We start from the raw sequence: 25,803 nt of genomic DNA on the forward strand, positions 1-25,803 counted from the left end.
AGGGGTGGGGAGACCGCCACTGGAGCACCAAACCGTGCCTTGTCAGCCTCTCCCATCTCGACCAGGTTGAGCCAAAGGCGGCGGTGGACATCGCCCGCCCAAGAGACCACACCGTGACTTTCGTCGCCCGGAGAGCGAGGTCGGTCACCAAGCGCAGCTCCTGCATCAGTCCTGGGGTGGAAGTACCCTCGTGCAGTTCCTTTAGCACCTTGGCTTGGTGGACTTGCAGGAGAGCCATGGTGTACAGGGCAGAGGCGGCTTGTCCAGCTGCACTGTAGGCTTTGGCCGTCAGGGACGACGTAAACCTACAGGCCTTGGACGGGAGCTTTGGGCACCCGCGCCAGGTGGCGGCGCTCTGTGGGCATAGGTACACCGCGAGCGCCTTATCCACCGATGGAATCGCCGAATAGCCCCTGGCCGCCCCGCCATCGAGGGTAGTGAGGATGGGGGAGCTGAAACATCGGGACCGGGCAGTAAAAGGTGCCTCCCATGACCTCGTCAGCTCCCTGTGCACTTCCGGGAAGAAAGGAACTTGGGTGGGGCATGGCTGTGAGCGGTGCCGCGAGCCCAGGAACCAATCATCGAGCCATGAGGTTTCAGGGGAGAGTGGAGGGTTCCACTCTAGCCCGACACTCGCGGCTGCCCGGGAAAGCATACAAACATGTATCTGCAGTTTTAGCAACATTAAGATTATAATAATAATCATATAATTAGAAAACGTTTATATCAATGGATTTCCATTAAGCCATTAACTGATTGAAGCTGATCAGTCAGTGCTATGTGCACGTCATTTTGAATGTCACTTAGATGCTTCTCGTGTCTTGTGCACATATATGTTTATGCTTTGACTTCAAAACCAGAGAATATCTGATAATTGCTAGTCTCATGTAAACTGTTGTCTTGGGTTGTCAGATTTTCAGAATGAGCTGATTTTTGATTGTTATCAGCGTATGGTTGCGCATGTAAAAGCACACAGTGTCATTCTCCCATGCTTTGTTGCTTTAACTTCTAGTGGCCCTGCTGACTTTGTGGAAGTGTGTGTGTATATGGGGGCGGAGGTGCTGAACTATGCGAGTGTGTGTGCGCAAGTCTATTAGTTTAGAGAGTAAGGGGCCCAACGGGTAACAGGGCTGTGGGAACAAAGAGTGTAGTGTTCAGAGTCGTCCAGGAACAGTGTTGTAGAGGAGCTTCATGCCCGTGGTCTGCCTGGTCAATGACCTGACCCCTAACAGCTCGCTCTGTCTTTCTTTCTCTGTCCCCGTCTCTCTGTCCACAGGACATCCCGGCTGCTGCCCATGCAGATTGATGGAGAACCATGGATGCAGCCTCCTTGCATGGTCAGCTCACGTATTTTGCTTTTATTTGCTATGAATTTATTGAAACATCACAAACACAGACTCTTTCATGATCCACATCTGCCAAAGTCTTTAAAACTTGGTCCAACACTGTGACAGAACAAGATGAGAGACCACACTATGACACTATTAGTTATTGTTGACTGAAATACAGCCTTAAATGTCAGAGTTGTGACCTAGTGCAGTGGTTTTTAACCAGTTTGCTTCAGGAACCAGATTTTACATTAGACATAACCCAACAAAGTACCAAAATTGTTTATCATATAATAATAAACACAGTTGTCTTTAAAATCAAACATTGCATTTTTTTTATGTAGTCTAGGTCAAATTTTTATTTACCTTGCATAAATAAAATGAAGAAGATGAGGGGATGTCATATTACCTGTCAGTGTTATGGTATCTGCCTAATTCGGTTAGGTAGTTTCTAAAAGTGTCAGATTAATTTGCGTCAAAAAAATGTAGAGTTTGATTGGATGCACAGTTTTTGACATCAACAACAAAATATATGGGAAGCCTTTTCTCCTCCCTTTAAAAAAATAAGCTTATTTATTTTGCTATCCTAACTAAATGGTTGGTTGCAGTTCATTATTTGCATTTAGCATTGTTCTTTTCCTGTTGTCAGCGATCAGAACCTGCAACACATTTTTAGGCCACGACTCAGCAGTTAAGAACCACTGGCCGACTTCACATGCTCTAGCACATTGTGCAGTGATGTTCATGTAGGTGATGTGATTTAAAATCCAACTCGCAGCATTTCTCCCCACTTTTCCCATCTCTTTGCAGTCCCTGTCCATATAAGTGCCAACGCTAACCCCTTCCATAAAGAGCTCTATAAAATTTGATGCATAATGAAAAGTCATACAAACCAAAAGCAGCATGCTTGGTGTAAAATATATTCAGAGAAGGACCTTTTTTCTTTTGCAGAAAATTGCCTCCTCTGGTCCCTTGCTGCTCCCTCTTTGTACGCCCAGGCGTCTCAGCGAGCAGACTGTTAATTAAAACACAGTCATGTCACACCCTGCCATTGACTGATTATGTCATTAAGAGAGGGGAATAAACATGCAGGTTTCCATCTGCACGAAGCTCCAACACAATGTCCTCTGCTATACAGTATATACATTTCTATCAGCACACGCAGCTCTCTATAAAAAGTGTGCCGCTGTGCTTTTAGTCCTCTCTAATTTTACCAACTGTGCAGTAGGGAATATTGAATGTTATTTCAGTTTCAAGGTCAGCTCTCATGTTCTCAAATTTGTGCCTGTTAATCTGGACATGTGTGACTTCTGTCAGCTCATTTGCTGAATGTGATGGAGAGAGCTGCTGACAGTGGCTCAGTCACTTAAGCAGTGAGTAATTTACAAACAGAAGGATCTAGCCAACTGTTCTGATTTTTTTTTCCTTTGGACACATATAGACTACACCCTGCTAGGGGGAAGAAAAAAAACACCTTGCCAAAATAGCCTAAGCTGGCCTTAGCTGGTCTCCCAACCTGGTCAGGTTGATCTGTTGACTTGTTTTAGTGAAGTTTTGGTCACTTTCCAGCAGATCAAGCAGGGAGGCCAGTTAGGCCAGCTTGACCAGGCTGGGAAACCAGCTTAAACCTACTAAAACCATCTTAAACCAGCTAAGACCAGCAAACCAGCTTATGCTGATTTAAGATGTTTTTATTAGCTGGACCTAGAGTAATCATACCTTCTTTACTGTCACTGTTTCAGATACGGATCACGCATAAGAACCAGGTGCCCATGCTGCTGGGGCCACCACAGAAAACTCCATTCTTCTTCTTCAAGAAGCGCAACAGAAGTCAGGACTAAATCTGGGACTCCAAAAACCACCAGCTCTAAAATCAAACAGTCACACAAACATCTCCACCTTCCTCAGATAGAAAAGGCTGTGTGCAGATCTTCACACTTCGAAACACTTTGGTGAACTTTCATTGACAAACGTTAAAAACACTGTACAAAATAACACTGTAATAGGCCTTTAAGGCCAGTGGAATCCATCTACCAACATAGCCTGATCTTCTCAGGTTGAACCAATTGAATGGACCCTCTCTGAGTGTCTTGACCACTTCCTGTGTCTCATGATCCAGAAATTGTTATTGCAGGCAACGTGACGTGTAATCTATAACTCAATTCCAACCAAACTGCCCCCTACCACTGCTTTGGGATCAACAATGTGCCATTTCCCTCTTCTTGAGAAAGCTTATTGGAAGATACTGCCAATTTCCAAGAGAGAGAGCGAAAGTTCATATGGAAGGCCAAAAGCACAAGAAACTTTGCTTATTGAGAGGAAATACCAAAAAAGGCCACTAAGCAGGGACGAAAGTCAAGTATGGTTTAGAAAGGAGAGGTCTGTTCAAGTGAAAAGAGAAGGAGAGAGAGAGAGAAAGAGAGACACCCTGGCACAATTATGTTGTTAAAATGAGGTTCGCTGGTGCTCATTTGAACGTCACTGGGCCCTGTCTTAGCCTAGTAGGACCAGGGAACAAACTTTTCTCCTGCAGGAGCTTACTGAATTATAGATCAGTGCAAGCAAAGCACTTGTTCCAGTGGCTCTCCGAGGCCCTTCAACATGCCACCCCTAAAGGGATGAAACGGCAATCTCATGTATAATGAAGATGTTTATGAGGGTCTGCTGATAGGGATAGGATAGACTAGGCTAAAAGAGAACATTTCATCTTCTGTACTTTGCACTGGGCATTTTTGGTGTTCACCCTCAGACCTCAAAACAACCAGTACACGTTTTGTTAAATACAATTGGCTGGATATTTGTATCCCATATTCCCCTTTTAAACAGCAGTGTTTGGTACTTAGTGTGGAGAATGGACTGGGGTCTTTCAAAATAATAAAAATTAGATTGAGGGAGCTCTTAAATGTGAAGTGTATCATTTTTTGTATATTAAAATACTTTTCTATGAATATTCCGGGTTCAATACAAGTTAAGCTCAATTTACAGCATTTGTGGCATAATGTTGATTACCACAAAAATTTATTTTCGTCCGTCCTTTTCTTTAAAAAAAAAAGCACAAATCAAGTTACAGTGAGGAACTTACAATGGAAGTGAATGTGGCCCATTTTGGGAGGGTTTAAAGGCAGACATTTGAAGCTTATAATTTTATAAAAGCACCTGTATTAATTCTTCCATTAAAGCTCATGTATTATTTTAGCTGTAAAGTAAATCGTCATGTTTACAGTCATTTTAGGGTTTTAGTGTTTGTTGACATTACATCATCATTGCAACAGTTGTAAGTTGTAAAATTGGCTTTAACTTTACACAGAAAAGGTTAGTAAGTGATTTCATCACACTAAAATCACACATATTTGTTAAATTGTTAACACACATATTGTTTATGTCTTGTGGCAATACTTTTGAAAAAGTGAGTATTTTAAAGTTCTGTAACCCAGTTTTTTGTTTTTGTTTTTTTAAGAAAAGGAGGGGAAAGTCAAAATTATTTTTGCAGTAATCAATAATATGCCACAAATGCTGTCAATTGAGCTTGAACCTGTATTGAGCCTGGAACATTCCTTTAATATGCAGGGACAGCTATAATTAAGCCATTTGAAGGTTGATTCCTCCCACAAGTGTAAGAACTGTGGCACTGTAATACTTGCTGTTTTTGTTTGAGCATCCTGACAAGCCCGAAATTTTAATATTCAGTATTTTTTCATGCATGTGAAAAAACGATATTATTAAACAATAATTTGTCTTTTTAAAATGCCATGTACATGCTTTAGTCCGACTGAAATCAGTAAGATTTTTATAAAGTCAGATTAAAAGACTTAGTAATTTGATTGTAGCATGGCTTCGTCCAGCGTGTAAACATGTTAACCGGTCAACAATCATTGTGCACATGCTCCAAAAGACAGAGGTGACGCACAACATGTATTCAACTACTACTTGATTTTCTGACCAAAGGCAGTCAGGGGGAGTATTCGAGAAACCTGTCTGAAAACAGTGGTTACTTCTGCAATTGCAGAAATTACACACTTCACCTTTATATTTGCAAATCAGTGCAGAACTTTACTAATTACCATTTATCAGTGAAAAACACAATTTAATTGGATGATTTTATGAAAGCCAAAAGAAATTTATGGTAGCATTAAGTTCATTGAGAGCAGAATGCTGTGGATTCTGCTTAATTTTCAATAATTAAATTTCTAACCCCAAATCACTCAAAGTATTTGCAAATTAGGAAAACAAAAAATAGGAAATGAAAAAAGATAGAAGGAAAAAATGTGCTTCTACATGTGTTATCGGAGCCCAGTCTGAGAAACAGAAACAGAGTCCCTTCACTGTGGCTTATTGCATCTCCATCCTGAGAGCAGTGAAATCAATCCAGCACTGGAATTAACACTGAATCCCATGGTCCTCCTATCTCACAACAAGCTACCAGAGTGGGGTTTGATATACTGCTGCATGGACGGGGCCTAAATTTAACTTCCTATTTCAGGGAGTGTCTTTTCTGTGAAACACTATTTCTAATTGCAGCATAAAAAACATCAGCTTGCGATTTTAGGTCGGCAGTCAAAAGGGTGTAAAAGTGGCCCAAATGAATACAAAGAACAGAAGTTATTTGTAGTTATCTTCTAACAACAGATTTTATGGGAGAACATCACCCAAGTTATGAAGTGAGCTTTTTATTTTTTACCCTCTTAGGCCCATAAAGAGTATTTAATTGTTAAATTAAAGATGCCCGCTTTGTATCACTATTTGTATATTCCTAGAGCCTTGTGTGCATATGCAGTATATGAATGTGTTTAGAGGTATAACTTATAGTGAAACGTTATATCATATGTTAGATGATGGGTGACATGATTGACTGGAGCCATCAGGCAAATGCCCCCAATATAGATCAATACTCAGTGATCATAAGATGCATCTGCAGTGTGCCGGTGTTAAGACTTTTTCCCATGCAAAGGTCTGTGTTGGAAGCTGTTGATATTTCACCAATACAGAACTGGGATCAGATTTACTTTATCATAGGAAGATTAAAGTCCAGGTGTGGTATTTTGAAACTGATCCCAGCTCAGCTCTGGTTAAATCTTACCAGGGATAGCAGGTTAATGTTCCCTTTAAAGAACACTGAACCGCAGAAGCTACACCAGTGTCCTAAAAAAAATTTAATCTCTTTATTTGAGCACAGGATAGAGTGAAGTTCAAAACCAGTCAGTTTATCGTGAAAGTTAAAGGGATAGTTTACCCAAAACAAAGAAAGTCATACAGGTTTGAAACAACATGTGGGTGAGTAAATTATGACAGAACTTAATTTTTGGGTGACCTATCCCTTTAATGGTGGATTTTGCTCACAGAGCCCTATTGTTCCTGTGGTCACTGGTCAGATGGTTTATCCTGTGTGACAGTCTGGTGTTTAAAGAACGGCGGTTTGGTGAAGAGTGCATGTTTACAACTACTTTTCATTTTACAGTTTAGAATGATTTTAAAAAGTCATGTATATATAGATATTGTTTATATTTTATCTAAATTTTAACTACCGCATGCCTGCTGAAACAAAGTCGACAAAGATGTCTGCTTGAAGAGACCACGCTGATTGTTGCTAGTTTCACATGATTATATTTTTTTGACCCTATCCAGACCATAAGCCCTTTGTATCTATCCACTGTACTTTTCCATTTCTGTTAATAGCATGTTCATTGTAAAAGTACCTTTGTGGCTGTTCTTTGTCATTTTTTGTATTTTGTAGACAGAGGTTTGTCACCAATACTGTATGCTGGCCAATGGGCAACTGAGGATTGTCACTGTCCTTTTTCCCACATGAAATGTCATTTCTAAATCCTTCCAATGTCACATTGCATGTTGTTTCTGTCTAAATAAGTAACTGATAGCCTTAACTTGCAAATACAAAATAGCATTTTGCCTGGAGCAAAGTAAGACTCTTGCAATACAAGCCACTGGATAATCAACCAAAAGAGGAACCAAACTTTCAAATGCTGAAAAGAGAGTTCAACATCTGTTTTGCTGTGTGTTGCAATAACTCATTGCTATCAATGTTATCATACTGGCCTACTCGCTCTCAGCTGTTCAGCACAGAGGTGATCGAGTGATGTCCTGGACATCACAAATTAGTTAGATGATGTTTTGGACAGCACATTTTTCATAATGTTAAGATAATGTTTTTGCAGTCATCAGATCTTTTTAGCTGTCCTGAAACTGTGATTGCTGAATCTGGCCATCATGGTCTCTTTTCTCATTAAAAATGATGCTATTTTATCTGTAAAAACCTTGCTGCCTCTTGAGAACAAATCAGGAAAGGATTTTAAAGGGATTTTCACCCGATATTAAATTTTAAAAATTCTGTTATCATTTATTTACTCTCATGATGTTCCAAACCTGCATGACATTCTTCTGTGAAACACAAAAGGAGATGTTAGGCAGTCACCATTCACTTTTACTGAATCTTTTTTCCATGTAAGTAAAGGGTGACTGAGGCGAACATCTCTGTTTTGCCTAACATTTCCCTGTGTTTTCAACCATAGAAAGAAAGTCATATGGGTTTGGAACAACACAAGATTGAGTAAATGACAGAATTTTCATTTTTGAGTGAACTGTCCTTTTAAGGATGGTGAACTTTGTTAAAGGGATAGTTCACAATGAAAATGAAAATTCTCTCAGCATTTAGTCACCCTCATGCCATCCCAAATGTTTATAACTTTCATCTGCAGAACACAAACAAAGATATTTAGAAGAATATCTCAGCTCTGTTGGTCCATTCAATGCAAGTGAAAGGTGGCCAGAACTTTGAAGCTCCAAAAATGACATAAAGGCAGCATAAAAGTAATCCATGTGACTCCCAGATCAATATTTAAGTCCTTTTTTAGGAGTACAATACTTAAGTCCTTAATTACTTTTATGCTGCCTTTATGTCATTTTTGGGGCTTCAAAGTTCTGTCTGTGTTCTGCAGAAGAAAGAAATTCATTCACATCTGGAATGGTATGAGGGTGAGTAAATGATGAGAGAATTTTAATTTTTGAGTAAACTATTCCTTTAAAGCCCTTGTGATGTCAAAATCCTAGACTCAAATATGATGTTAACTTAATCTTCAGCCAAACACCACTTTACCCTTACCCTCCACATCCAATATAACAGATGTCCTTACCTGTCTCATAGAGACAGCATGGTTTATCTCAGTGTTTCTCTATTTTTAGCTGGGACAGATGAACAGTATTGAGCAGCACTGATGCAGTAGAGCCCATATTGACCCTGAATGTGATGTTCTACATGTATGTACAACTCCTGCCTTAGGGTTAGTGTGGTTTGTAGCAGTCCATCTGTGTGGTAGGCAACAAGGTCAGGGACAGAGATTCCTACAGACAGAGATTGGGTTTAAGGGCAAGGATTAATCGTACCCTTAACAAACCCACGTAGCCTCTTATACTCTGTTCCTTGTTAGGTGTAGGATGTTCACCTACACCATATGTTGATGGACAAAAGAGTTTTATTGAATAAAAGGAAAGACTGAAGCACGGAGCTTGTGTTGTGTTGATCATTGACTGGGATGCTTTTTCATATCAACAAATGTGCCCGTAGTCTGCTGACACAATCCTGTACTTAACATGATTGAATTTCAGTGTACAAAATAAATCACAGAATTTGGTGCTCCTACACTGATGATATGAGGTTCTCAATCTGTGAGATTTTAGTGCTTAGCTTAAAGAGACAGTTCACCCCAAAATTAAAATTCTGTCATAATTAACTAACCCTCTTATTGTTCCAAATTCATCTGATTTTCTTCATTCCGTGGAACATAGAAGATGTTAGGCAGAATGCATCAGTCACCATTCACTTTTATTGTATGGAAAAAAGAAAGTGTAATGAAAGTAAATGATGACTGAGGTTTAAATTCTGCCTAACATATCCTATTGTGTTCGACGGAAGACAGAAAGTCATTCAAGTTTGAAACAATATGAACGGTGAGTGATTGATGCTAGAATTGTTTTCATTTTTGGGTGAACTGTGCTTAAATGTATTTATTTTTTGATACAATTCCACTTTTATAGTGATTTGGACTGCATCCAAATTTCATGTATTCTTCTATGGTTAATGACCTCGCACACAAATAATATGACACGTTAACACTCATACACATGCTTATTTTACTGTAGTAACTGAGGGTTATTTTGATGCACAATGCAGATTTCATGCAATACATTATGTACTCTATATGTCATACAGTGCAACACTGGACCACATACTGTACTTCACACTGATAAAATATAAAGAAGAAGTCTTCTAAATTGGAAAAGATACCCTAATGGACATGGATATATAAATTAAAGTGTAAAAGTACAACAGTACTTGCATTTATCTGATGGTTGCACTATGCAACTGTATGATTGTTTGTTTTTGTCAAGCAGCCCTTTGGGCCTCTGTGCATGTAAATACAGCCCTGAAAGGAAAAAGATGTCGATTACATAACAAGAAGTTTTGAGCTGGGGCAAAGCCTACGTGTCTTGGGTGTGCAGAGATAATGAGGCAGGAATTAACTCTCCATGAACTATTAATAGTCATCAAGTCACATCTTGTCTCTCTTTGGGAGAGCACCAGTGGCCTGAGGCTGCCTTTTCCTTCATTCCACTGTAGTTTTCAGTGTGCATTCATTTATTCAGCACATACAGTATAGATCATATGGCAGGTTACATGCAAGATCAACATTTTAGGTTTTCTTTGATAGAACAATCAATATACAGGTGTAGGAATCTGTTTGGATTTGCTGCCATGCTGTTACCTTTGACCGTCACTCCTCATTAAACTCAAATGGATTAGCCCACATTTCCAAAGAAGAGCATTCTGACAGAACTGTCACACTGACCCAGTCATGGGCACAAATAAGCCATTCTGATGAGCAGAGAAACAATTCAGCCTGCTAGTGGATCACCTCAATGTTCATATCAAAGAGAGAAGCATGCTGCTGTGTCATAGATGGCTGTCTCACCTCTCAGGATTTAGGAAGCAGAATGGAAATACAATATGCTCTTGGCCACCCATTCCCGCCTCCCACCACATCTGCAAAGGGTCAGGCAAAGGTGCTATAAAAAGCAGAGCCTGACAACTCGGTTAAGCAGAAAAGCCCATCTTCAGTAGCGTCAAAGAGGAGAAACAATGACACCAGTAAATGCATACTAGGCCTACATACTAACATCGTCTTCCTTTGAAAGTGGGCTCTGCTCAAAAGCTAGAAGGATTTTGAAGATTATCCTCCTTTCACTTCATGCCTCTCTCTTTTCATAGAAACTGCTTTGTTAAAAATAGATAGGACATCTGGCCCTGACCACAATAATGCATGTAAATCCCTTTCACATCACAAGATTGCAGAGAGCAATCTTAATAATTAGGATGATTATAATTATTTAATAGCATTGTTATTATTATTATTATTATTAATGATGATAATAATATATTAGCATTAGTAGTAGTAGTAGTATATAACACTTAAATAAATGAATAAATATATTAATTCTTCAGTTATAGTTTGGTTTGGGGATTTCTTTTTTGTTTTTTTTTGTTTTTTTGTTTTTTGTTTTTTTCTGCTTATAACCTAGTCTGGCTCTTGTTTACAGTTTTGTAAGATAAGATGTATTTCTGTTCCTGCTTGCATTGTTAAGGGTATTGTTATAGTCCTGAATGGGATACTGTGTCAAGTCAAAACATGTTCACGTTATTTTCTTTTGAGGTAGTTCGTTGAGACATTGAATAATCGTGGGATTGCAATTTACTTTTACGGATTTTTCTTCTTCTTCTTCTTCTTTTATGAACTAAAACCAAACCAAACATGAACTAGGTTGCTTATATTGGTTTCGGTCATATTGTAGAATTGTCCTCGAACTTTCGACGTGCTTTTCTCCATTGCTTTGGATTCTACTTCTCCGTTTCTGGCCCTTTAAGAGCCTCTGGAAACGTGAGTGGAAAAAAATCTTGAAATGAATGAAACCCAACCATTCATAAAAACAGGACAAACTGAACTTCGATTGGTCGTTGAGCGCTTTATACGTATTCAATGTAATCCTCACGAACTATTGGGCAAACGATTTGAGTGACGTGTGAGCGAAGCCAATGGGCTTCCAGGTTGAAAGCCTCACGAGCCCAAGGGAAAAGCGAGCAGTCCATTATCTGTAGCCTGTTCAAGTTTTGTGTGTCGGAGAGAGCGCATCTATCGATCAGTACGAGCGGACGGCAGGCATCCTTTTGGGATTAAAATCACAAACTGCGTTTCTTTCTCAGTCCATTCCGAGAAAGCACGTCATCTATAGGGTGAGTTTAACCCTCGTTTCTCAGGTATTTACACGGCAGTCACTGCAATTTCTGTAGGAATAATGTTTATTGTCCGCAGCGCGTAAGTTTATCACGGGCTCGCAACTGCAAATACAGCTATCTCGCCTTGGGGGAAAGCGAACGCCATTTTCTCCAAGAGAGGGCTTATACTCTTTGGCAACCATTTTAATGCATGAAGTTTTCCGATGATATTTTGAGCTGTTGCAATGGATACTGGAGCTCGTGTGATCAGCATTAGTGCACTAACTTGACATTTATAGGTGAGGTCGGTGCAGCCTGCGCAGTGTATGGTTTTGTGAATGGAGGTCTCACTTTTTTTCTTCTCACGGATCGAGTTTCACTTCATTGACAAAAACAAGAGGCCCTCGGGGGGCTCAAAAAGGGAGGAGGTGGTCCTCACCCCCGCTCAATATTATATTTACTTTTTAAGCACTTATTGAAGTGCAGATCTATTTGACTGATATTGCACGTGTAAAAAGTTTTTGTTGTTTTGTTTTCAAATAAATTAATGATAGATGTCAAAGAGATGTTCGCTGTAGACTTGTCTTGTTTTTATGCTTTTTTTTTTTTCTTTTTTTTTTCTGTTGAGTTTTTCTTGCATTTTTACAACTTAAAAAAACTGCTATTAATGCTATTAAATAAAGTGGGTCAGGATTCAGGAAAAAAAAAAGTGCAAGCTGTTCGTAATCTGAACTGAAGTTATTGTAACTTAAAACTTGCTGACTGAACTTTTCTAAGACGCGCGTCTCGCCGTCTCTCATTAGAAAGGTCGTGCATTGTTAGGGGCCGTTCATACAGAAACGTTCTTTTGCGTTCGTCTGCGCTGTTTTTCAATTGTTTTCCTACGTAGACATGCGCAAGACGGACGTCTTTGACCTTTGCGCCGCGGCTCACTGGTTTTCAGCGTCTTGCGCAAAAGCAGTTTTCAGCGTTTTTAGACGCAGTGTCCAGTTAAAAACACATCTCGAGACACCTGCGTTCATTTCTCATCGTTGCGTTTTTCTTTTTTCGCGCATGAACGCGTTCAGTCTAAACGGCCCCCTCATAGTTTCATCAGATCTTTGTGATGTGTTAGATTTCCCTACTTTTTTATTAACACCTTAATATCTGTTAAAATGAACTTAAATGTATAATATCTTAATTTCTATTTACATTAATATTACGTTGTAATGATATAAAAGGTGTGCAATAAATAATAATAAAAATATAATAATTATAGACCGCAAATAAAAAGTGCAGGGAGTTGTGTCTATCTGCTGTTCCTCAGACTAGATAGATGATAGATAGGCCAACAATTTGATTTCTGAACCTTTATTCATGATTGGTTATATAAGCGAAAAATACACTCTATGTAGTCTAACATAAACCGTATCGTTTTTGTATTCCTAAGTGTATCTTAATGTGAGCATCAATCCCTTCATAGTAATCACAGGCACAGATGGTTGGCTTTGCTTATGTAAGGTTTTCATATATCTCTGCTGTGGATTGCATTATGCAGTTCTCTCTCTCTTCATCTCTTGCTGTCTTTACCCTTATGCTCTGTCAGGAGGGATGATGTGATGGATAACAGAGAGAAGGGGGAGGACGAATTTACAGGATCAGTTGAATCTGAGGGTTTTGTTAGACTGTATGCAGGACGTGCTGTTTTGACATTGATGGTATCAGTCCAGCAGTTCTTTTACATGATTGCTCATTTTATTTCCTCAGAGAAAACAGAAGACCCAAAGAAACAATTAGCCATCGCTTTTTAAGCGAAGACCCTTGTCTGGGAACCTCTCTGAAGACCCAGGAAACATGGACAGATTTTATGACCAGCAAGTTCCATTTATGGTTCCACCTAATGTAAGTATATTTCAGTTTTGTTTTTCTTTGGTTTCTGCAAGCTAGTATCTCATAATGAACAATATTTTGTCACATGGATTAGGTTACTGATCACTGTGTTTTTCTACACTAGAAATCATTACAAGTGGAGGAACCATATAGCAGACCAGTGAATGACAGAAAAAGAAAGTTGGTGGAGACTGAACTCGCTCAGGACACAGAGGGTAATTTCAACCTAATGAACATGACTAATGCATGTTTAGCAGATGGATTTGATAATTGAGATGAATTTACAGTGAGAGGACAGAAGTTTATATGCTCAGTGTAGTTTGATCGATGCTGTGATTGTTGAAGGCAGCCTTTCATTTATCAAAGGATTGGCATTGGGTTGCAGTGGTTTTTCATAATGTATTGTCTTTGCCTGTCAACTGCAGAACTTTTCCAGGACCTCAGCCAGCTGCAGGAGATCTGGATCGCAGAAGGTTGGCAACCTACATTTTTTAGTATACTGTATTATATTCATAATAGAAGTGCATGGATTCAGTGTTTTCTGACAAATTGACATATCTGGGGCTAGGCAAATTGTTCTTCAGCAGGGAGCATTGTTTGAAACTTTAATTCATGCTCTCCAATCTCTCTCCACAGCTCAGGTGCCCGATGACGAACAGTTCGTCCCAGATTTCCAGTCAGAGAGCTGTGAGTACCTCGAGATTTATTATTTATTCTCCTTGGCGATGTACTTTGGATGTTGTCCAGAGAGGGCGAGGGAAAACGGCAGAGGCTGAACTCATGAAGCTATTTATTATTCATCTCTTGCTCAAATTTAAAGCCAGTGTTTCAGAGGGAACAAAGGATATCTTAGACTAGGGATGGTGTCAAGTGCCCAGATGGCCTTGTTGATTTGATTTGATTGCAGACTTTCAGTGAAGATGCCACCAGTCAGTTTTACAAATGAAGTTGAGCTCATAAAATAAATGTGGGTATTAGATATTTTAGCATGCATTAAAGGGATAGTTCACCATGATTAACGAAATGTTAATTTTTGGGTGAACTATCACTTTAAATGCCATTCATTTGCTCTTGAACTTGTTCTGCAGTCTTTCTAAAATCCCCATACTGGACTCTATAACCTAGTGCTTTGATTTAAAAGGTCTTAAAAGGTGTTTCTCCATTATTATAATTTTTTTCATTCTTGCCTGAATCCTCTCAAGGAGGACCCCCTCTACCACCTATTTTTTCAGTGTAATCAGCCGATTGGTATCGTGCATCACATGAGCCAAGCTTATAATCAGATTTCACACTCTTATGCACTCAGTTTAGCCTCTGGAATGGACCGGATTCCATTGGGCAGACTAAGAGGAATGACTACCCCTCTTGGCCTTCCTAAACCCACCAAATCCACAGCCACTGAAACTCTTGAGGGGTCTCTGTCTGAACTCACCCAATTTGTTAGAGCCTGGCCACAGGAATCAGAGCTAAAGGAAATTCTTGAGGAATGCTTAGTGGAGCATTTTATGTTTTTCACCCCTTTTTTGTCTCTTAAGTTTTTTGTGTTAATCTCATGTTGAAGCTAGGAGACAGGATGACTCGTGCATCAGGGCATGTGTTTTTGTCCACTTTTACATGGCACTGTGGTGTAACTAAAAAAAGAAGTATGTTATGAAGGTTAATGGAGAGACAAGCTGTAAACATAATGAGGCACTGTTTTGAGTGTTAAAAGTGCTTATGAACTGACAATCTGCAGTTTTACTCGTGATTTGTGTGAAAGGGAATAAAAGGCATTTTTGTTGTACCAGGAAACAGTAGTGATGTATATAACCAGCCACATAAAAAGCTGCAAAAATGTTAAAAATTTTGAAAAATGTAGAGACCACCAGGTTGGCCATATAAATGGGCAGTGGCCTACTCTAGCAATTGCCTCAGCAGAAAAACACCCTGTTAATCTCTCGCTTTGGAGATTTATTTAATAGAGGAGCACACCTTTGCCCTTAACGCTTGCATTTGAGCTTTAACATGCCTACCGAATGGTCTCTTAAGCCCAATACAGTCTGGGTGAGTTATCTGGCTCAAGTCATGTGGATCCAGTTGCGTTGGCTATTATGTGGCGCCGGATATGAGAGCCTGATGCAGAGATCCAAGGGCTAATGGTTACAGTGCGTGGAGGAAAATCATTCACAATCATTGAATTACGACCACACTGATTCATGAGTATTGACTGGCTCTGATGGAAATCTGAGGGGAGCGCTTTGATTGCATGTGTTTTTCTGCACCATGATATTGATGTGCAGGGCAGAGTGCTTTTATACCTCACAGTCGATTGTCATTACCCATGAAATATGGTGGAGAGGAATCTCCTTCTAGAGCGTTTCACAGCACTACGGATGATGTGTTCAGTTGGATGCTCTGCTTCATTAGGAATTTCTCCTCTTTTCTCTCACAGTGATGTTCCATGGTCCACCACCGACCAAGATCAAACGGGAATCGAGTCCTTCCAAAGAGCTCTCCCCCTGTAGCCAGGATAGAAGTCCCATGCCATATGGAGAGAAGTGCCTTTACAGCTACAGGTAGTCTCTCGTTGGCCCATATCCATCTTGACGTCATTGCTCTACCGTTTACAAAAAGCAGAAAGCTTCTTCTCAGTGTGACGACTAACTTCCCTCATTTTCTTCAAAATAGTGCCTATGAAAGGAAGCCCACAGCTGGGTTCAAGCCATTGACTCCTCCCTCAACGCCTGTCTCACCTTGTGGCTCCACCAACACCCTTGGAACATGCCCCCTGCATGAACAGACCCCTCCCCCTGTTGCTAACACAACGATAGGGCAGCTTCTGCTTCATGGGCAGCCTTCAATGAACAACTCTACACCAAGCCAGCCGGTACTCCCTCACCAAAGCCAGAGCCCACCTTTTGCACTGCCCTGTCCACCCCTAAACCGTGATGTTCACTTCAGTAATGAACCTCGGTTAGTATCTGCATGGTTTCTGTTCAAACTTAAACTTGTGTACTTAAACCTCCATGAAATATTTTATACCACCAGTATACTTTTCTGTTGTCATACCATTACCATGCAGGGGAAAGGGAGGTTTATAAATAAAGACAGATGACCTTTCAGCCATGCTCACTTTACAAGGTCAAAGAATGTACCTAGTGGTGTAGATCTCTCGGATGTTGTGCAGTTGAGTTAGCAGCTCACTTCTAGGGGGGTGTAACAATATGACCCCCATGGGAACTGATTGGCTGGCAACCTGCTCTGCCACCTGTAGCAGAATGGAGAATGTATGGCACATTGTTTACAGCCAGTAGCATAATGCCAGCAACTTCCATCTAGCAGAAGGAACTTTAGAGCACTAGTGCTAAACTGCTGCTTTTATTTATTCCTTGAGGTCACATGACCAAAACATCTCTCTTTACATGCTGTTTGTTTATGACTTCCCTTAATCAAATGCAGTTTCAAATACCGGAAGTTGCTTGGCTTTTATGCTGCCTTTATTCGATTTGGTGCTAAATTTTAAATGTCGATGTTGTCTTGCAAAAGGTTTCAGCGGCAACTTTCGGAGCCTTGCCTTCCATTCCCATCTTCTGATACCCAGGGAAGACCCAACTTCATGCCACAGGTCCTCAGCACTTCACCTAGAGATGGAAGGCCACCTTACCATCGCCAAATGTCAGAACCTGTGGTTCCCGTGCCGCCTCAGGGCTTTAAGCAGGAGCTCCTTGACCCCCGTTACACTGAACAAGGTGTCTCCAACATGGGCCCATCCCAGACTGCCTTCCACTCAATGACCATCAAGAAAGAGCCACGAGACTTTTGCTTTGACTCTGGTGAGTGTCCCATTCCCTAGAGAAAATTCATTTTGGGTTTTCAGAGTCTGTCAGGCAGCTATGGCTCGGCTTCTTGAGAGCTGCCTGGGTGAGGCCATGGAATGTTTGATGTGTGCTTGCATAGGCCTGTGACTTTTAACAATGTTTAGTGAGGTGTACAGGATCAAAAGCATGCACACACACCTCGAACCTTTGCGTGCAAAAAAGAGACACTTCTGTACTTATGCCTAGGGACATTCCTTAGGTGCAGCATTATTTATAAATTATACATTACATTTAGGGCTGAGCGAGAGATAGAATATTCACGAAATATGTCGCAATGTTTTTGCTAACGATAAAACGTTACGATATTTTGTGAATATCGCAATGATTTTAACTAGTTATAATTTAAATGAATACAAGTTCTGTGTGCTTCAGAGTGAATGGATAATGTGCAGTTCTGTGTGCATGCACGGGGCTCCTGATATACTGTTTTCAGCTTTCATAGAGAAAGCAGATTGGTTTTCACGTGCATTGTGAAAGCAAAGCGCTGCAGGTTCACACATTTGTGCAATTTCAAACAGTTGTAATTGCTACAAGTTATTATATTCATATAAACATGCTGAGAGTATCAAAGAAAAATAAATAACAGCATTTCACCAGATTTATGATGAGGAACATTGCCACACATACACAATGTGCTTTCAGTGTTCTGCCAAAATAAAAGATCTTGGTCAAGTAAATAGAACAGAAAATGTAACTACTGAATAAAACAAATCTAATCTTAAAATCATAATAATAATAAATAATTCAGTAATATGTTATATTCAACTTGGTTCTAAAAAAATTTAGTTCAGTTGTAGTTTTTGCACATCCTGTTCATTTTCAAAAATGTTTTAGTAAAAAATCTGTAGGTAAATAATACTTTTTATTAGGCTACTATGTATCATTGTATATGGGTGCATGTATATGAAAATTATTGTGTATCATTCTTCCTTTTGTGAAAAACGAACACATGCATTTTTGCTATTTTTAACTAGTTTTAACATTTTGAATCTATTTAACTACAATGGCTGTTTGAATGAATGGTGGTTCCTCTGATGTAGAAAACACATTTAAGCCATTTCAGAGCTTATATGATTATATATCATATTTCACGTGATTTTCTTTTTCTATGGAATACAAACAGAGATGGTAGCCAGAATGTTATTCTCAGTCACCATTCACTTTTATTGCAATTAGTTTTTCCATGCAATGAAAGTGAATGATGGCTGAGGCTGGAAGTTCATACATTTCTGCCTTAAATTTCCATAGACCAAAGTAAATCATATAGGTTTGGAACAAGACGAGGCTGAGTAAATGATGGCAGAAAAAAAGTTTTAAAAAGTCACATTTAGTGACCCTATTTGAGGCAATTTTACACAAGTCCAATTGGCTAATAATTTATGCTGTAAGAAATAAAAGCTTAAAACCTCTATAAAGGGTAAACTCCTCTCTTCTGCTCTCTAGCTGGTCTTCGTATTTCTGATCCATATGTTGTACCATACGTTGTGCACTCCTACAAACTCCTACAACATTTTACAATCCCTCTAGGTTTATGTTTGCAAGTTAGTGATGTAATACCAAATCCTCCATTCTTCTTATAAATGCGTATGTCACATATCACATTTGCATGGGGGCGGATGAACGGGGTCTTTTCATCTGTACAGCAGCCTGACAGATGATGCATCTGATGCAATTAATAAGGATCACATGCTCTGAGAAAGAGAGGAAAGGGGCAGAGTGGCCTGCTGAATCATCAGGACATACAAGGACAGATAAAACTTGATTGTCATGGTCTAGTATCTCGACACGGTGGCTAATCCTATTTGGTGACTCCGTAGACTTGCTGCTAATGCTTTATGTTTCTTTGGTGTGTTGATCTGAGCTTAGCCAGTGCTACCAGATGTATGGTGTCGGATATTTGCAGCCCAGCTGTTCCATCAGGGTTTGTTTTAAAAGGGTCAGAATCACTGTGGTTGATCATCTTACCTCTTTGTGCTTCCTTAAAACCTCTGTTCATATGCCAAATCCAAAGGTACCTATCCCTTTCTTAACCTCAATTCTGAAAAATAAAATATATATATAAAAAAAGAATTATCCAGTCTTGGCATTTTAAATGAATTTGGTGAATAAATGCAATTTTGCTTTTATACATTTGTGAACTCAACGTTTTTCTTTTCAATCAGAGTCATTAATAGACTTATTTTTATGTTTCTCCTATCACTGAAAAAAATTCCCTGTGGATGTGAGAACACTTGGCAAGAAAGCTCATTCTGATTCTGATTTTTAATAGTGCTTTTGTTTTTTTTTTCATGTTTTGCAGAAGTGCCTAAGTGTCAATCTTCATTTGGGAGAGCAGCAAGCTTCTACCAAAACCATGAGAGTAAGTGACTGCTTTATTGATGAAAATAATACATCCAGTGGAGCTCCAGAAAACAAATGTAATTTCTTAATCTAATGTACCATATTCTCTCTCTCTCTCTCTCTCTCTCTCTCTCTCTGCATGAAGACTTTGCATTTGACCGAGATCAGCAATTGTATTACGATGACACCTGCGTGGTTCCAGAGAGACTTGAAGGTAAGATTTCACAATTGGTCATGTCACACACATGATTTCACAATGGGTCACATACGACTCTTAGAGGTTTCCAGATGTCTCATTGAGGTTAATGGTCAAACCAGCTTAATATGATTGATAGGTTCAATGTCAAGTGATCCATCTTCATTGTTCAAACTTCGCACCCTCCTCTTTTAACAGATCTAGTATGGTGGTGCTAACTGAACAGTGTCCATATTAGCCACATTTGTGTTAGAATTTTTCATCTGCTTGCTCACGCAGCTCTAGGTAAACTCTAATGCTCATAATTTTTGTTCCTGACAGGCAAGGTAAAGCAAGAGTCCTCTGTGTATCGTGATGGTCCACCTTACCAGCGCCGTGGCTCCCTCCAGCTTTGGCAGTTCTTGGTTACGCTCCTGGATGATCCTGCCAATGGGCATTTCATTGCCTGGACAGGACGTGGAATGGAGTTCAAACTTATTGAGCCAGAGGAGGTCAGTGTCTCTTTCAAGCACACACCATTTCCATTAGTTCATGGTATGTTCTTGAAGAGTCACCGAAATTACAATCCTCTTCTGCTTTTTTAGGTGGCCCGACGCTGGGGCATCCAAAAGAACAGACCAGCCATGAACTACGACAAGCTGAGTCGCTCACTGCGCTACTATTATGAGAAGGGGATCATGCAGAAGGTAAAGGCAGGTTCACATTTAGTTTCCTCTCTATGCTCATCTCATAATGACAAGTTAGTCCAATTTTCCATTTCTATGCAAACCTCTTAGATGTTCTAACTTGTCTTGTTTTTTTCTCAGGTTGCTGGTGAGAGATATGTGTACAAATTTGTGTGTGATCCAGAGGCCCTCTTCTCCATGGCGTTCCCAGACAACCAGAGGCCCAACCTTAAAGCAGACCCCGATGGCCTGCCTGGAGTCGATGATGACACTCTTCCATTGACACATTATGATGAGGCTTCTTACTTAGTAGATGGTGGAGAGCAGTGTGTTGCTGGGATGTCTTTTCCTGATGGTTACGTGTACTGACCTGCAACTCTGAGAGCCTGACCGGAGCACATCTGACCCCATTGCCAGAATTCCTTCAGATCTGATGCCCACTTCCAGATTAACCCTAGTATAAAATAAAATGAGGAGAAATCTGCAAGCCACCTTTTCTCTGGTGTCCATCCATGAGAAGGGTGTCAAGGAGGTGAGGAAAGGCTGGTTCCTAGTGCTTAAACCTTCCTTGTGGCAAACGGTCACTGCCGCAGAGAAGAGGAGGTTGCACTGGAGCTGACTGGTGCTGAAAGACTGACAGATCTCATTGCAAGAATTGTAGCAATTCTGTTTTTGACAATCTTTTTTTAAAAGAAATTGGTTACAAATTATTAAGAGACATCCTAACAAAACCCTTAAATTCAGCACTATTTAATAGTTGCTTTTTTGGTCCCAGTTAATTTTGTTTTACTTCCAAACCATGTAGATAAGAAGTCAAAAGGGCTTTGTTTTGAGAGGAGAAAAAAAAAACACACTTGTTTCATCCGACTTAAGACTCTATAGAAAGCTGGCTTTTATACAACAATTTTTGTTAAACTTAATATGGACAGCTTTAATTATGCTGAGGATTCCTACAGAACATTGCTTTCGTTTTGGTATCATTGGTTTGGTTTTGTTCTGAATCGTTTTTCAAATGTTGTTTTTATATTAACTCTTATTTTCATGCTGGTTAACCCAAGAGTTGTTAATGTGTACCTAAGTTAAACCAGAGGCACTCCTTTTTTTTTCTTCTTTTTTTTTTTTGTCGATTGCACGGGACTGTTAACCCATCTTAAATATATTTCTGTATGTCTATTGCTATTTATTTTTTGGTTTTTACAGCCCAAAAATCCAAAAATGGAATATAGAGTTGATATAATTTTTTTAATTGACATTCAAAAAATTCATTCAAAAAAGGGATGCACTAGTCAGAATTTCTCCATGAAGACTCTGAAGTGTAAGTAAAAGTCAAAAAGTATTTAGCCTTTTTTATTCTTTCTGGTTAGAATTATTATTATTATTTTTTTTATTTTTTTTTTTTGCTACAGTTTTAGATTTGTGTGCATCAAGCAGGAGTTTTCAGGGCCTTGCATGCAATAAGGTAAAAAAACAACAAAAAAAAAACATTTCAAGCCAATCTCAAGTTGACAACAGACCACTGCTTCCTTTTGCATGATGTACTCAATGATCAGTTGTCCACTTACATATCGCTCTAAGCTGGACAAAAAGAAGAAGTTGTGGAGTTCTCTGCATTTATTTTTTTTTTTTAAAAGATGAACTTATATATTTTTGCAAAGTCTGCATTTATTTGATTTTATTGTATAAGCTGTGTAGTTCTGCCTGTAACTGATACTGTATGTATGTTTTAAATGAATATCTACATTGCAGCAACTGCACACCAGTGGTTACCAGACACCCTTTCCTGGTGGGTTCGAGAGCAGTGCCTTTTAAAATGAGAGGTGCAGCTTATTCATTAACAGTTTTCTCATGGAATGAGGGGCTTGCCTCAACCTCCACCACAGAAGGTTTGTCTGCACTTGTACAGGCTTAACATTGTCCCCTCACAATGTGTACCTTACACTGCTGAGTTTATAATCTGTACTGGGTACAATAAACTGTCCTTCTGCTTCACTTGCACTCTGGTGGTTCAAATTTTCTTCTTTTACATTTCACATTAGCTAACCATCTGCTGTAAATTATAGTTGTTTCACATGTTTTTTTTTTCTTGTTTGTTTTTTTTTTTTTATGTGGAAAAATGGAAGGTGGTCTAAAATGTTTTAGCTACTGTCATTTGTAAAGATATTCTTTTTTATGTGAGAAACATAAAGCCCTTCTTACATGAGCTGGTAGATAATGGCTGGCAATTGCTTTCATACACTGAATCTGAAACTGTATTCAATATTGATCGTCCTCTATTCAGTTAAAGGCATTTTGCTGTCCCAGGGGCTGCGCTACCCTTTTATCCAAGCTTTAGCTGGTTAGCTGATGTGTGTGTGTGCTCATATGGTCATGCTTTAGACCTCCCATCTATGATTATTTAATCACTTCTCCTTAGCTTCGTATGGCTGGGTTAGCAACCTGTCAGAGACCATACCTTGCACTTATGTCAAAACATCCACAGCTTCAATTATTTATCCAAACACATTTATGAATTTTATATAGTTTGCACACACTACTGTGCCCTAACGTTTTTCTTAAAGCTGCATAAATGCATTAATGTCTAGTTGGGATCAAATATTTCAAATAAAATTACATAATTTACCAGTTTAATGTCTAGCATGGTACATTGACTGTTCAGGCACACTTGAGCCTCAACAGCTAGATGGCTGGTCGTAATTTGAGAAGTGCACTATACTTTCCTATGTCGACAGCTTGACCAGACCTGATCCATATCCTGAAACTTGATTCTCACAATGAGAGTGCAAATCTCAAGCAATTATAACTGCACAGAAAACACTGCATATGCAATTTTGTTTAAATAAGCCTTTTTAATTATATGTACTTAGTCTAATCTCAAACCTCCCCCACACTGAACCTTTTCACTTGCCTTGATGAATTTCAACCAGCAAATGAAAACAGAGATGATCCAGTTGAAGCTCATCCAATGTTCGATCACCGTGGAAAAATTCCTTTCCCCTTTCTGTTCAAGAAAGCCACTTAACCTTTGAACCCACCTACTTCACTGTAAATAACTCTTCAGTCAACACAATAATTGTATTTCTAGCCAACTTGAATAATATCTGACTAATGCAACAAGCAATTTATGCCTTCATGCAAAAAGGTTAATGGGTTGTTCTATCAACATATATTTTGTGGTATGCTAATGACTGTGTTTTAGTGAAGTATTGATTTCACTTAGCAAACGGACAGCTAGTGTATACCATTTGCTTAGGGTATGGCTTTTAGTAATGGAGCTCAAGATGTGATGACATTATAACTGTTTATTTTGCGTCGTAAGCAGCTTTCTATCTGTTGAGACGCAGACAATGGAGAAATGAAATGTGATTACGTCCTCTAATGAATACCCTTTACTTTAACACTTATTGCCTGACCTTTCTTTAGTTCCAAACATTGATCATTCCAAGCAAACAAGTATCATTTGGTTCATTTATTTAAATTAAATTGACATATTTGGAATGATCAGTTAATTTCCATGTATTCATTTACTGACATTTTTTGCAGTGTTCTAAAATCAATATAAATGAACAGCAAAAATATTATACTGTAGCAGATTAATTGGTAACACTATACAATAAGGTTTAATGTGTTAATATTAAATAATGTATTGTTAATTAACATGATCAATATATACATACAAGACAATATTTATTAATTAGCTTTAAATAAATATATTTATAAATTAAAACTTTATCAAGACAAATATATGCTGTAAAATGATTGTTCATTGTTAGTTTGTGTTAACTATTGTGTAAACCAATGGCGACATAAAGTGTTACTGGTTAATTAAGTAGGCTACAACAGGGGAAACATGCACCTACATGTAGGCCTACTTGCTTTTTACTATTTCACAGATTAATTGTATATAAGTAAAGTAAGATACAGCAAAACACTGTCAGCAGGGAAACTTGACGAAAACGTCACGGACCATGGTACAGTGATTTGGTCATAAAACAGCTTTATCTATTTATAAAGGCATAGACTATTTAAGTGATTTTTTTGGATCTAAATGGAAAATTGTATTTTTATTATGACTGTGTCTAAACATAACTTTCCTGTTGTTTATAAGGAATTCTTTACTGTAAAATGCAATATCTGGTGGTCTTGTTCAATTAATGAGAAATCATTTATCATTTGGAGAGATTATTAAGACTGAACATGAGTTTTTAGTGGATGGTATAAGTATCTATGACCAAAAATGCAGTAAAAAGCTAATTAGAAATGTTTTTCATTTAAGAAAATTAATCACCCCCAGGGGATTATTTTTTTTTTTATTCACTAATTGGAAAAAAGAATGGCTTCTGCCATACAAATTCTGTGTTCCGAAATAAAGTCAGAGAAGTACACCTTAAAAACTTACATAAAATATATCCTACTAATGACATCATCTCTAAATTTTGGAATTATTTAAATTTAAGCTGCAACTTTTGTAGTAAATCTTGAGTCAGTAAACCATCTCATCTCAACATGTCCTCTTACTTCAAAAATTTTGGGTCGATTTAACTGAAAACTGTTAATGAATAAGCTGCACCTCTCATTTTAAAAGGCACTGCTCTCGAATCCACCAGGAAAGGGTGTCTGGTAACCACTGGTGTGCAGTCACTACAACCCAGATATCAGTTTAAATGTTTAATTGAATGTTTTTTAAAAATATACACAAGTTTGCTTTAACATTATGTGATGTAATATGTTACTTTTTCATTGTGATCAAAACATAGAATATACACTGTAGGTAATGTGATAATATCATTGGCAAAATATTGTATTCATAAATGCAAATTCTCATCGGATATACGCAAGTTCGAGATTTTTATGCATGACTTTGCTTGTTTAATATTGGCCTTCAGAATAGTGAACAACAACAACAAAAAAAGTATGTAAAAACTGTATGACGAATTACTAAACACATCTTAATGTATCTACATATTATTTCCTTTCTCTGTTTTCTCCTTTTTTGATGTCATCTAATATTATTGTCTTTATTCTTGTTGGACATTAATTGTTTTGCTTCTGTCATCCTCTGTATTATTGACATTCTGGAAATGTAATCGAATAAATAACAGCATTATCGTGCACTGTGTGCCCTCTAGTGGACACTGGACAGACTAACAACTTCATTTACAAATCAAGGATCACCGGCGGGAACTGCATACTAGACCTTTGGGAATATATATATAATTATAGGTAACTATATCTCAAAATTGATATTAACTAACAACTAAATAGACAGCAG

At 38.7% G+C, this 25,803-nt stretch overlaps 2 protein-coding genes across 9 annotated transcripts in view; both read left to right on the forward strand.

The window, feature by feature from the left end:
• LOC127448307 (diacylglycerol kinase beta-like) overlaps positions 1-8,844 on the forward strand; it is a 180,034-nt gene extending 171,190 nt beyond the window's left edge. For 5 of the 7 annotated variants that reach the window (XM_051710741.1, XM_051710740.1, XM_051710746.1 and 2 more), the window contains one exon: positions 3,071-8,844. In XM_051710741.1, the coding sequence (XP_051566701.1) occupies positions 3,071-3,284 (214 nt within the window). In that variant the 3' untranslated portion in view covers positions 3,285-8,844. Of the gene's footprint in view, positions 1-1,276; positions 1,338-3,070 lie in introns of all 7 variants that reach the window. The other 2 variants (XM_051710745.1, XM_051710747.1) reach the window with 1 other exon arrangement.
• Positions 8,845-11,467: 2,623 nt separating this feature from the next.
• Positions 11,468-25,643, forward strand: LOC127448310 (ETS translocation variant 5-like). 2 transcript variants are annotated; one of them, XM_051710750.1, is made up of 13 exons: positions 11,468-11,625; positions 13,354-13,488; positions 13,601-13,691; positions 13,902-13,949; positions 14,113-14,163; positions 15,908-16,031; positions 16,144-16,428; positions 17,002-17,288; positions 19,633-19,692; positions 19,819-19,887; positions 20,191-20,360; positions 20,454-20,561; positions 20,676-25,643. In XM_051710750.1, exons 2-13 carry the CDS (start codon positions 13,441-13,443, stop codon positions 20,901-20,903), a joined length of 1,569 nt encoding a protein of 522 aa, XP_051566710.1. In that variant the 5' UTR covers positions 11,468-11,625; positions 13,354-13,440; the 3' UTR covers positions 20,904-25,643. The 2 variants fall into 2 exon arrangements, with proteins under 2 accessions (XP_051566710.1, XP_051566711.1); XM_051710751.1 differs by having other exon boundaries at positions 20,454-20,555.
• The last annotated feature ends 160 nt before the right edge of the window (positions 25,644-25,803 follow it).

This window comes from Myxocyprinus asiaticus, chromosome 11, assembly GCF_019703515.2.
Source record: "Myxocyprinus asiaticus isolate MX2 ecotype Aquarium Trade chromosome 11, UBuf_Myxa_2, whole genome shotgun sequence".
Classification (NCBI taxonomy): domain Eukaryota; kingdom Metazoa; phylum Chordata; class Actinopteri; order Cypriniformes; family Catostomidae; genus Myxocyprinus; species Myxocyprinus asiaticus.

Excerpts from the sequence above, each read along its gene's own strand:
- LOC127448310 (XM_051710750.1), top strand. The coding sequence starts at position 13,441 with ATGGACAGATTTTATGACCAGCAAGTTCCATTTATGGTTCCACCTAAT. Across the intron at positions 13,692-13,901 it reads ACTCGCTCAGGACACAGAGG|AACTTTTCCAGGACCTCAGC; the intron begins GTAATTTCAACC and ends TGTCAACTGCAG. Across the intron at positions 16,429-17,001 it reads CACTTCAGTAATGAACCTCG|GTTTCAGCGGCAACTTTCGG; the intron begins GTTAGTATCTGC and ends GTCTTGCAAAAG.